General features: G+C 34.1%; 1 protein-coding gene across 1 annotated transcript in view; it reads left to right on the forward strand.

The window, feature by feature from the left end:
* mmp24 (matrix metallopeptidase 24) overlaps nt 1-13,222 on the forward strand; it is a 37,619-nt gene that overhangs the window by 18,608 nt on the left and 5,789 nt on the right. The window contains exons 4-8 of the mRNA XM_065279578.2: nt 818-1,122; nt 6,064-6,225; nt 6,862-7,073; nt 7,414-7,552; nt 10,483-10,749. Coding sequence (XP_065135650.1) covers nt 818-1,122; nt 6,064-6,225; nt 6,862-7,073; nt 7,414-7,552; nt 10,483-10,749 — 1,085 coding nt within the window. The remainder of the gene's footprint in view (nt 1-817; nt 1,123-6,063; nt 6,226-6,861; nt 7,074-7,413; nt 7,553-10,482; nt 10,750-13,222) is intronic.

The following is a 13,222-nucleotide window of genomic DNA, read 5'->3' on the forward strand; positions in this document are numbered from 1 at the left end:
TTTCTCACTTGCGTGTGCCTGCGGTTCTGTGTCATATGCGACCATCTGCTTGTGCCTTTAGCGTTTGGCCTGGTTTAACTTTTGCCCCATATTCAAGGAATTTTTTTATGCAGATTAATTCTTACGTAACAACACAGTAGTGTGCACTCAACTGCATTCAATTCAGTTTACTCGATAGCTAATTCATATAAAAGTCAATGCAACTGTGCCGGCTATTGTAACAGAGAAAAACTAGAAAAATAAATTGTGACTAAATGCTTTTAAAAGAACTGATTTTACATGTAGTCCCTATTTAAATAAGTTAATAAAATCTTCGGGCGTAATTGTGCCATTAACCAAGTAGACTGTGCGTCGACATATTGCATTACTGATGAAGGTGAACCGAGTTCAAGTCTCGACTCATGGTCCTTTCCCAACTCTTGATTTCATGTCATCTCTTTACTGTCCTATCTAATAAAAGCTATAAAGACCCAAAAAGTTTTATGTATAATATTCTAAGTATGATAATTTGCTGAAGACTGTTTAAGATTGCTTATGGCTGTCGAAGCATTTTGCCACCTCCAGCGATCCAAGTTTGATTCCCAACTCAAGGTCCGGTGCAAATCTCATTCCCTTCTCTCTGCCCTATTCTGTCCTATCATAATGAAGGCATTTAAAGTCCATATACTGTATATATAACTTAAAAGACTCAAACATCAGGACATGGTATCTGTTTGCTATTTAATGTCAGTTGCCCATATACTACTGTGTATAGTTATCAGATATTTTATACATTTTGATATTTCATTCACATTCTCTCTCATCTTCTTGTTTCCAGCATACATAATTTCACACCTAAAGTTGGGGAGAAAGACACTCAGAGGGCGATACGTCAAGCCTTCGACGTCTGGCAGACCGTAACCCCGCTGACCTTTCAGGAAGTTGCTTATTCGGAGATCAAAAACGAGGGTAAAGAGGCCGATATCATGATCTTCTTCGCCTCTGGTTTCCACGGTGACAGTTCCCCCTTCGACGGAGAGGGAGGTTTTTTAGCGCACGCCTATTTCCCCGGTCCTGGTATCGGCGGAGACACACACTTTGACTCAGATGAGCCGTGGACGTTAGGAAACTCCAATCATGACGGTGAGTGTAGCGCTGTACTGAATATAAAAATGCTGCATACACACCAAATGTGAAGCTTCGCATTTCTTGTTCTAGATTACTTGCGGGATTTAACTTCGTCACATGCTAATTTTTCACTTGAGTTCAACTGCGAAGACGCATTTGAGGCAGAATAACGCATGTTTATGCGGCAATCATGCGGCCCGATTCGCGTCATTCGCATCGTCACACGAGTTCGCGTCTATTTGCGTCTTTGCATTGACTTTGTATGTAATCTACTCACGCAATAGTTGAAGTCGCGTTTGATGTGTACGCACCATTACAGTTAGTTAGCTTTTATATGCTCATTGCTGTTATGCTGCGTACACACCAAACGCGAAACATTGCGTTTCTCGTTCTAGATTATTCCCGGTCTTATAACTTTGTGTCATGCTTATTTTTAGCTCGAGTTGAATATTTTTAACTTGCACAAAAGACGTGTTCGAGGCAGAATAGCGCATATTTTCATGGCAATCACGCTACCCAATCCGCGTCATTCACATGGCCCCACGCAAGTTAGCATCTATTTGCGTCCTTGTATTGACGTTGTATGTAATCTACTCATGCAAATAGCCTTTTATATGATCATTGCTGTTATGCTGTGTACACACCAAACGCAAAACATTTTCTCGCTCTAGATTATTCACGGTATTAACTTTGTGTCATGCAAATTTTTGGCTTGAGTTGAATATGTTTAACTTGCATGAAAGTTGTGTTTTCGCGGCAATCGCCCCACCCAATTCGCCTCATTCGCATCGCCCCGCGCAACTTTGCGTATATTCGTGTCTTTGCATTGACTTTGTCTGTAACCTATTCGCGCAAATCATTGAATTCGCGTTTAGTGTGTACGCCCCATAAGAATGATTAAAGTACACGTAAAGCATGTTCTGAGCCAAATTTGTATGTTTAATAATGAATATACAGTATGTGATAAATACATAAAGAGAAACTGAAAGAAACAACAAAACAGTAAGATGGTGTAGATGCAAATCTGAAGGAGTCTCTGTGATGGTAAAGCAGAATAGAACTGAGGAACATCTGTACCACAGAGGAAATGAGAAGAGACAACTTTTTACCAGCATCAGTTCTGCATACGCCGTTATCTTTACCCGGGTGCTGCACTGTCAGCAGTTTATGTGCACGCTTTATAGATCACACAATCTGTACTTCATTCACGTACACACACACACACACAATCATCCCCACAACACCATATCTACCCCCAAATGTAACCCGTTTACAGCAAACCTTTTCAAACAGTATTTGCATTTATGGCGTATGTTGTGCATTTCATTTACTTTGAATGACATCAGGGGACACACTGTAACTTATACTGAAAGAGACAAGGTGCGAAATAGATGGAAAATAAATAGTGTATGATGAGAGATTAAAGAGGGATGCATGTTATGATTTGGCTAAGAAAGTAAAAGCAAGGGTATCGGTCAGTAAATAAAATGTACTTTGGACTCCAAAATCAGTTTATTTTTGTGATTCGAGTGATGTAGTGTCACATCTCTGTGTTTTGTGAACATGTGAGACGTGACCGAGTCATGTTATGGTAATAGCTCAGATTCACAGCCAGCCAATGCACAAAATGTCCTTTTGCATGTACTCGGTACAAGCAGTGCTTTTCACACGGGTGCAGTGTATTGGTTCGAAAAGAAAATACAGGGCAAATTGATACAAAATGTTACTTTTCTTAGCTAGTATTCAGGCATAACTTTTACATTTGTAAACCAATTATTTGGGAACACTTTATAATAAGATTGTATTTGTTAAGATTAGTTAATGCATTAGCTAAAATGAACTAACTATGAACAATACTTCTCCAGCATTTATTAAAAATACTTCATGTTAATTTTCGCATTTACTTATACATTTTTAAAATTAAAAGTTGTAACATAAGTTAATGCTCAATGAAATAACAGGAACAACTGGCATTAACTAACATTAAGAAATATTAATAAATGCTGATCATCTATACTGCTCATTGTTAGTTCATCATGTTAGCTAATGCATTTACGTTTAAGTCTGTGTAAAGTCATTTCAGAGAATTGTTTGTAAACACATTATAAATGTTAGAAATGTATTGCTGAAACGCGTGGATTATATTATTTCAAGAAAAAGTCAATATAATGTGAATAAAGTTGTAATATTTCGGGAATAAAGTCGTAATATTTCAGGAATAAAGTCAATATAATGAGAATCAAGTCGTAATATTTTTGGAATAAAGTCAATATAATGAGAATAAAGTTGTAATATTTCTGGAATAAAGTTGTAGTATTTCAGGAATAAAGTCAATATAATGAGAATAAAGTCGTAATATTCTGGGAATAAAGTCAATATAATGAGAATAAAGTTGTAATATTTCGGGAATAAAGTCGTAATATTCTGGGAATAAAGTCAATCTGATGAGAATAAAGTTGTAATATTTCGGGAATAAAGTAAAAAAATTTGAATAAAGTTGTAATATTTCGGGAATAAAGTCTAAATAATGAGAATAAAGTTGTAATATTTCGGGAATAAAGTCGTAATATTTCGGGAATAAAATCAATATAATGAGAATAAAGTTGTAATATTTCGGGAAAAAATTTGTAATATTTCGGGAATAAAGTCAATATAATGAGAATAAAGTTTTAATATTTCGGGAATAAAGTCGTAATATTTCGGGAATTAAGTCAATATAACGTGAATAAAGTCAGAATATTTCGGGAATAAAGTCAATATAATGAGAATAAAGTTGTAATATTTCTGAAATAAAGTCAATATAATGAGAATAAAGTTGTAATATTTCTGAAATAAAGTCAATATAATGAGAATAAAGTTGTAATATTTCGGGAATAAAGTAAATATAATGAGAATAAAGTTGTAATATTTCGGGAATAAAGTCAATATAATGAGAATAAAGTTGTAATATTTCTGAAATAAAGTCAATATAATGAGAATAAAGTTGTAATATTTCGGGAATAAAGTAAATATAATGAGAATAAAGTTGTAATATTTCGGGAATAAAGTCAATATAATGAGAATAAAGTTGTAATATTTCGGGAATAAATTCGTAATATTTTGTTAATAAAGTCAATATAATGAGAATAAAGTTGTAATATTTCGGTAATAAAGTCAATATAACGTGAATAAAGTCATAATATTTTGGGAATAAAGTTGTAATATTTTGGTAATAAAGTCAATATAACGTGAATAAAGTCATAATATTTTGGGAATAAAGTCATAATATTTTTTTAATAAAGTCAATATAACGTGAATAAAGTCATAATATTTTGTTAATAAAGTCAATATAACGTGAATAAAGTCACAATATTTTGGGAATAAAGTTGTAATATTTCTAGGGATGCACCGATACGGATACTGGTATTGGCCTCGATACCACATTTTCTAAAGTACTTGTACTCGTTAAAAGTCCCCCGATACCTGGAATCGATACCACGGTCTGAGAAATGTCTATGTTTGAGCAGCGTGTAAGGGGTTAATGCCTCTTGTGTTGTCCAAAGAGGCAGAGTTTACAACAAACTGGAAAACTAGTCCCTTGTTTTTTTGTTAAATAATATGACTAAAGCTGTTACCTGTAAATTTAAATCATGTTTTTTTATTAAGTACTCGGTATCGGTATCGGCAAGTACTCGTATTCCAAAAAGTGGTATCGGTGCATCCCTAAATATTTTGGTAATAAAGTCAATATAACGTGAATAAAGTTGTAATATTTCGGGAATAAAGTCGTAATATTTTGTTAATAAAGTCAATATAACGTGAATAAAGTCATAATATTTTGGGAATAAAGTCGTAATATTTCGGTAATAAAGTCAATATAATGAGAATAAAGTTGTAACATTTCGCGAATAAAGTCAATATAATGAGAATAAAGTTGTAATATTTCTGGAATCAAGTCGTAATATTTTGTTAATAAAGTCAATATAACGTGAATAAAGTCATTATATTTCGGAAATAAAGTCATAATATTTCGGGAATAAAGTCAATCTAACGTGAATAAAGTCATAATATTTTGGGAATAAAGTCGTAATATTTCGGTAATAAAGTCAATATAATGATAATAGAGTCGTAATAATCAAAGAAAAAAGTAAATATACAGTAACGACTGTGAACTATGTAGTACTGAATTGTGGAGTTTTCCACTTTGCTGTGTTCAGGATTATTTGGGAGGGGCTAAAACGGTGGCTTGATGACACACTGGAGCCACCAAGCATGGCCCCGCCCCTAACATAAGCATCCATTCAGGTTGTAGCTGAGAATCCTGCCTAATTTTCCAAAATGTTGATAATTTATTTTATTTACTTGCAGTTTCATTCATTCCAATTTGTCTGGGTGGTAAATAAGACATTTTTCTGTGGTGTGACAAACTGAGAACAGATTTAATATCGGACTTTACACGTACATTAACAAATACAACCTTATTTGTAAATTGTTATCGATTTTTAAAAGTAACCGAGTAAAAGGAGAAGAATGCCTCAGCCATACAAATTTTAGTCATTGTTTACTGACCTACATGTCATCTAAAACCTTTTTTTGAGCATAAAACTCAGAAATTTAGCTGAATCCCATACTGTACTGTAGGTTCTCTATGGCACCATATTAATACTACAAAAGATTAAACTCATGTATTGTACTCTAGTTCCTCTGAGGTCAAAACGTCAATGACAGAATAAATGCATTTACTCTCTGCTGATTCAGTCCTATATGAAATCCACTATCCGTGTCTGTTTTTAATTAAATGCTATTTAATTTATAGAGGAAAAATATTCAGAGCCCCAGGCTTTGCATATAAAATTCTGCTGCTCACACATTCACACGTGGCAGACCGTTACAGTATTTGCTTGAATATCATTAACTTTTATTTCTGAATAATTCATGGACGACAAAAGGATTTGAACTTTTAACTTTATCTTACAGGCAATGACCTTTTTCTGGTGGCGGTACATGAGTTAGGACATGCACTGGGTCTGGAGCACTCCAACGATCCCAGTGCCATCATGGCTCCTTTCTACCAGTACATGGAGACGCACAACTTCAAGCTGCCTCTGGACGATTTACAGGGCATCCAGAAAATCTATGGTACAATAACTTTTATTGTTTAAAGTGACTTAGATTGTGGATATTTCATCAATTGTGCTTAAAATGTAAGAAAGAAATGTAATGCAAAGTCTACAAATGTATTTCAGGACCAAGTTGATGCTAATCTAATCAAATGTAGCAATAACAGACATTACCAGACTGTACTGTAACTCAATTTGGTATTCAAGTGCTGCCTGACTGTCAAACGCTCAGATGCATTTGTAAAGATATAAAAACCGTTTGCGATTTCTTAAATAAATGTTAACCAATGAGATGTAACGGATTTGTGTCAAAATGTCGGATATGTGCATTAGGCCTTGCCTTGTAAATGGAGCATTGATTAATATTAATCATACAACAATACTGACTGCAAAACCACTCAGTGCTCCTAATTCTTCATTTTTATTGCTCATTTAAAAAAAAACATGAAGTAATTTTTACTTATTAAGAACCACTTGCCATTGTTGTCATTTGTTTTAATTATAGCAATACTAAGCTCTTTGAATAAACGATTATAATTATTATTAGCTGCGGCATTTTAATCATTGTCAGGAAATCATAAATATTTTTCGCATTTGTTTAATCCACTGAAACAGGATCGATGGTAGATTAAAACCAGTGACATGTTTTCCGCAGGTATACCTACAGCCATGCTGGAGCCCACCCGTCCTCTTCCCACTTTACCTGCACGACGAACACACTCCACCTCAGACAAAAAACATGACCGGCATTCCCGCCCCGCTCGCCCGCCCACCGGAGAACGCCCATCCGGTAACGGCAAACCCAACATCTGTGATGGCAACTTTAACACGGTGGCCTTCTTTCGCCGGGAGATGTTTGTTTTTAAGGTAAATTGCTTTGTTTTACTATGCAAATTTGGTATAATAACTTGATATGTGGCATTGACGATGCATCAATATGCTGTAGATGTAAGGAATAATTGAATTATTCAAAAATAATGCACACCCAAGGTGGTAACGTAGCAAGGCACGAAGACTTATATTATGTGTTTATACAATACAAGGTCGTTCAAGTCAAATCAGAATTCTTTGTCTCCTCGCCTTCGTGACTCTATAGATTTGAATTGAAGTATATACAACTGATTAACATATATACATTAAACATACATTTAAGCAACTGTGATGTTTTGGATTTTTGTATTGATTCAAATCATCTTTTCCACTGTAGGATCGCTGGTTCTGGCGTTTACGAAACAACAAGGTTCAGGAAGGCTATCCCATGCTGATTGAGCAGTTCTGGAAAGGTCTTCCTCCCCGCATTGACGCTGCTTATGAGAGATCAGATGGCAAATTTGTATTCTTTAAAGGTAAAATTCTGTGACATACACTTTGATTTATGAATTTACATTTACGCGTTTTAGAGGCGTCCAAAGCGATGTCCAAGTATGCATTTTATCAGTATGAGTGTTTAACGGGATATGAACGTATTTCTGCTAACGCAATACTCTACCGATATACAGGAAACAGCAGATATTTATGTGACATTTAATAATATAAACAAATAAAAAATTAATGTAAATATTGATGCACATATTATATGGAAAAATACTGATGTACATATTAATGAAAAATAATATGAAGAAATATTAATGTAAAATGTATGAAAATATTCTATGAAGAAAATTAATGTAAATATAGGTCAATATTGATGTAAATAATATATGAAGAAATATTGATGAAAATATAACATTGAGAAATATTAATGTAAACATTGCTGAGAATATTATATGAAGAAATATTAATGTAAATAAAGGGTAAATATTGATGTAAATAATATGTGGAGAAATAATGATGCAAATATTATATGAAGAAATATTAATGTAAATATAGATAAATATTCATGTAAAGAATATATGAAGAAATAATGATGCAAATATTATATGAAGAAATATTAATGTAAATATAGATAAATATTGATGTAAATATTATGTGAAGAAATATTAATGTAAATATTGTTTTAAATAATATGAAGAAATAATGATGCAAATATTATATGAAGAAATATTAATGTAAATATAGGTAAATATTGATGTAAAGAATATATGAAGAAATATTAATGTAAATATAGATAAATATTCATGTAAAGAATATATGAAGAAATAATGATGCAAATATTATATGAAGAAATATTAATGTAAATATAGATAAATATTGATGTAAATATTATGTGAAGAAATATTAATGTAAATATCGTTGTAAATAATATGAAGAAATAATGATGCAAATATTATATGAAGAAATATTCATGTAAATATAGGTTAATATTGATGTAAAGAATATATGAAGAAATAATGATGCAAATATTATATGAAGAAATATTAATGTAAATATAGATAAATATTTATGTAAATATTAAGTGAAGAAATATTAATGTAAATATTGTTGTAAATAATATGAAGAAATAATGATGCAAATATTATATGAAGAAATATTAATGTAAATATAGGTAAATATTGATGTAAATAATATATGAACTTTTTAATGTACATATTGTAAACATTGATGAGAATAATATATGAAGAAATAATGATGCAAATATTATATGAAGAAATAGTTATGTAAATATAGGTAAACATTGATGTAAATATTATGTGAAGAAATATTAACGTATTATTGTTGTAAATAATATAAAGAAATAATGATGCAAATATTATATGAAGAAATATTAATGTAAATATAGGTAAATATTGATGTAAATAATATATGAATTTCTGTATGTACATATTGTAAACATTGATGAGAATAATATATGAAGAAATAATGATGCAAATATTATATGAAGAAATAGTTATGTAAATATAGGTAAACATTGTTGTAAATATTATGTGAAGAAATATTAACGTATTATTGTTGTAAATAATATGAAGAAATAATGATGCAAATATTATATGAAGAAATATTAATGTAAATATAGGTAAATATTGATGTAAATAATATATGAATTTTTTTATGTACATATTGTAAACATTGATGAGAATAATATATGAAGAAATATTAATGTAAATATAGGTAAATATTGATATAAATATTTTAAATATGGACTGAAAAATTATATGAAGAAATATTAACGTTAATAATTCTGTAAATATTGATCAAAATATCAACGACAATATTATAAGTAGAAATACCGATGTGAATATCGATGAAAATATTATATGTGATCTGTGATAGTAATCTGATGTTTAATACCATATTTAATTTTGTTTGACCATAAATCGAACAGCTTTCAAAATCTCAAATAAAATAGCCTGAATGGTAATGTGAACCTATGTCTTAAACTACAGATAAGGTCCAGCTCTATCTATTAAACATCTGCTGGCTCTGTCTGGATTAGTTTTAACTACCATCAAACTTTTTTGCTCAGCTTGAGGAATTAAACGTCAGCACATACAGTTTAAATACAAGCACACTGTAGGTCTGGTGAGATACAGTGGAGTTAAATGATGCCTGACTGTGAGTTCATCTCAGGAAACATCTAAATTTATTCACAGCTTTCTTCTTATTAGATCTGGCATCCTCAGTGAATGTTCAATACTGTATTATCCTATCTGCTTATCTCTTGCTTTTTTTCTCTCAAGCGCTCTTTCTCAACCCCCTAAGACTCATTAAATTAGCCCGACACAGTCTTGCTGCGCAAGTAGAGGCTGGGTGAGATATTTATAGCCCGAGTCTGCTGTTTAAAACTGTGGGTGCGTGGAATCAAGAGGAATTTGAATGATTCCCGTTCTGATTCCGACTTCACTTTATAATTCAGATTTACAGTTTTGTTTGGTGTGTTTGTTAAGGCTTCCACCCATGATACTTTGTCCCAACTATATACTAAACAAAAATACTAAAACATACAACATTTATTTTAATAGAAACAAAGTTCATTACAGTGAAACTGTATCTTGTCATTTGAGAAACATTAAACTACATCTCACAAGCCTCAATACAGAAAAACTTCTTTGTTCATTTTGTATTAAACTTCAACTGATTCAGTGACAAAGCAAGTCATTATACTGATTCATCTAATAAATTCAAATTTTATTGATTATCCTTGTATTGTTTTATTTCTGTCGCCTTTTACCCTGGCTTTTTCGAGAGAAATGCACAAAATAAACATTTTATCGAACCAAGTACAGATGACAAGAAAAAATCTTTTGACTATTTTTAAACAACAGATTCACACGAATCATGAGCAAATCAGAATATGACCCAATCTTTTATCATTCACTTCCTCCTGTCGTCTTTCTAGGGGATAAATACTGGATCTTTAAGGAGGTTACAGCAGAGCCCGGTTACCCCCACAGTCTGGTAGAGATGGGCATCGGTTTGCCACGTGATGGCATCGACACGGCCTTACGCTGGGAGCCAGTGGGTAAAACCTACTTCTTCAAGGGCGATCAGTACTGGCGTTACAATGAAGAAAAGCGCATCGTTGACCCAGGCTACCCCAAACCCATCAGTGTATGGAGGGGCATCCCGGATAGTCCACAGGGAGCCTTCATCAGTCGAGAAGGATGTAAGTCAACAACCCATTCATTATTAATACAGCCATGCGGTCGGTGGACATTTTAAATGACTGCTCTCAAAGTTTAAATTGTTGACGCTGGTGAATTCATCTCATCTGGCTTTAGTCATCATCATCTGATACTTTGATAAAAAAATCATTTTAAAAATACAGGTGGTATAAAGGGTTCTTCACGGTGTTCCCAGAACTATTTTGGGTTCTTCAAAAAACATTTTAGTCAAAGGTTTCTAAACAGCCCAACCGAGAACTGTTATGAACCTTTATTTTTAAGTGTGAAGATGTCAAGATGAATTGGTAGAGCAGTGTGTTAGCTACTCAAAGGCTATGGGTTCGAGTCCCAGGGAACACACATACTTAAAGTTAATGTTTCCAACCGCAAGGCACTTTGTATAAAAGCCTATGCCAAATGCATTCGTGTACGTAACTCTACCTTGAAGTTTATGTATTTGCAGTAAGGGAATGATATTTCTGCCAGCCGTGTCATAACCTCCTGACAGGACACAAGATGGGTACAGCAGGAGACTTACACAGACCGTTTGCTCTTCCTCTAGCTCGTAATATTTCTGTCACTCAGACTTTGCAGACGGGATTTGAGATGTCTTGCTTGGCAGGATAGCGAAAGTTATAGAGGAGAGAAGTCAGGGAGGAAGGTCGAGCACTTCATCAATCACAATCTCATGGGTTTTCGTCGACAGCATTTGCACTGTATTTACCTGTGTGTACGTCTGCGGTTCTGTGCTTGTATGCTTCTGTTTGCGGGTTTGTGTGTAGCTCACACTCATCTGTTTATTTGGTCCGCTGGTCTCGACGGGATTGCGTAACACTGGAACTTTTTGAAATACTGTGTCATTGAATCTTAGCAAGGACGGTTATTTATGTGATCATCATGAATATGAATAGAGTATTTTAAGAAGGTCATGCATCACTGCCTGCATGTAAAGGCAAATATTTGCCTTCATAAGCACTTTCGTAAACAGTTTATTTATTTATTTATGATCTATGTTTACAAGTGGTAAACAAATACTTTTATATAACGATGCAATCTTTTGACCTGCAAACCAGTCATAAAGGTTAATATTTTAAAATTAAGATGAATTCATCATCTGAAAGCTAAATAAAAGCTTTCCATTGATGTATGGTTTGTTAGGATAGGACATTATTTGTCCGCGATTCCATTTGAAAATCTAGAATCTAAGTCAAAATATAAAGAAAATCAACTTTAAAGTTGTCCTGTAAAATTAACTACTTGTAAGGCTTAAAGTTAGTGGCTGAAAATGCTGAAAGAGGTTTCTTGTGATTCCCTTAAATGTGACATGTGCAATATTATATGTAAACTTAATAATTTCAAATTGCAAATCATTAAAAAACTAAAAAAGTTGATTACATAAAAAAATTATTTAAAGGAACACGCCAACTTTTTGGGACTTTAGCTTATTTAATGTATCCCCCAAAGTTAGATAAGTCTATACATAGCCTTTTCATCTCTGTGCGTCCCGTAACTCTGTCTGACGCACCCACCACTAGCCTAGCTTAGCACAAAGACTGGAAGTAAATGGCTCCAGCTAGCATACTGCTCCCAATAAGTGACAAAATAACTCCAACGTTTTCCTATTGTGATTTGTATAGTCACAGCGTGTACAAATATGGGTGGAGTGATTTGATCGCAGCACCTAAGAAGCCCTGTGGTGAGGGGCAGAGAGTTCGCTTAGAGTTGCGCTAATCACTCCGCCCAAGCAGCAGTGCTTCGCCTTCTGAGAATACAGTTCCCGGTTTGTATACGGTAAAAAGATGGCTGTGACCTTTTTATTTGTACACGCTGTTACTATACAAATCACAAAATATAAATAGGTTATTTTGTCACTTATTGGGAGCAGTATGCTAGCTGGACCCATTTACTTCAAGTCTTTGTGCGAAGGTAGGGTAGCGGTGAGTGTGTCAGACACAGTTACGGCCATAGATATGTATAAAGGCTAGATGTCTCACCTGCGCTGCTGGCCAATTGAGTGGAACGTCCGCATTTGGCGGCTATCTTACCACAGGCAGCTCACTCACTCGTAGCATTGAGTTTTAAGGGGCCAGTCACACCAATAGCGTTTATGGCAGTTGCAGGCGCCTTTTTTGAATGATATTCTATGGGCAGGGCGCGTTTGCGCGCTGTTTATGCGCGCCGAGCGCCTTGCGGTTTTTTGCCGCCTGCCGCGGACGCGTTTTTGAAGGAGCGCTGAGAGCGGAGAAGCGCCCGACGTCATTCGTGTCTTTCCATTGTCCAATCGAATGAGGGGAGAGGCGGGCCTTACGTTGTGGTGAGGGAAGTTTACAGTTGCTTTGAAGAACCGGACTCCACTCGCTCACTCTCTCCTGCGTGTTTGTGCACCTCTCATCCTCAAACAAGGTCAGAGCAAGCGTCCTCTTTTTAAAGTTTCTGCTGATATGACAGCTAACAGCAAAAGAGCGCTCACGCTTC

Source organism: Paramisgurnus dabryanus, chromosome 7 (genome assembly GCF_030506205.2).
Source record: "Paramisgurnus dabryanus chromosome 7, PD_genome_1.1, whole genome shotgun sequence".
Lineage (NCBI taxonomy): Eukaryota > Metazoa > Chordata > Actinopteri > Cypriniformes > Cobitidae > Paramisgurnus > Paramisgurnus dabryanus.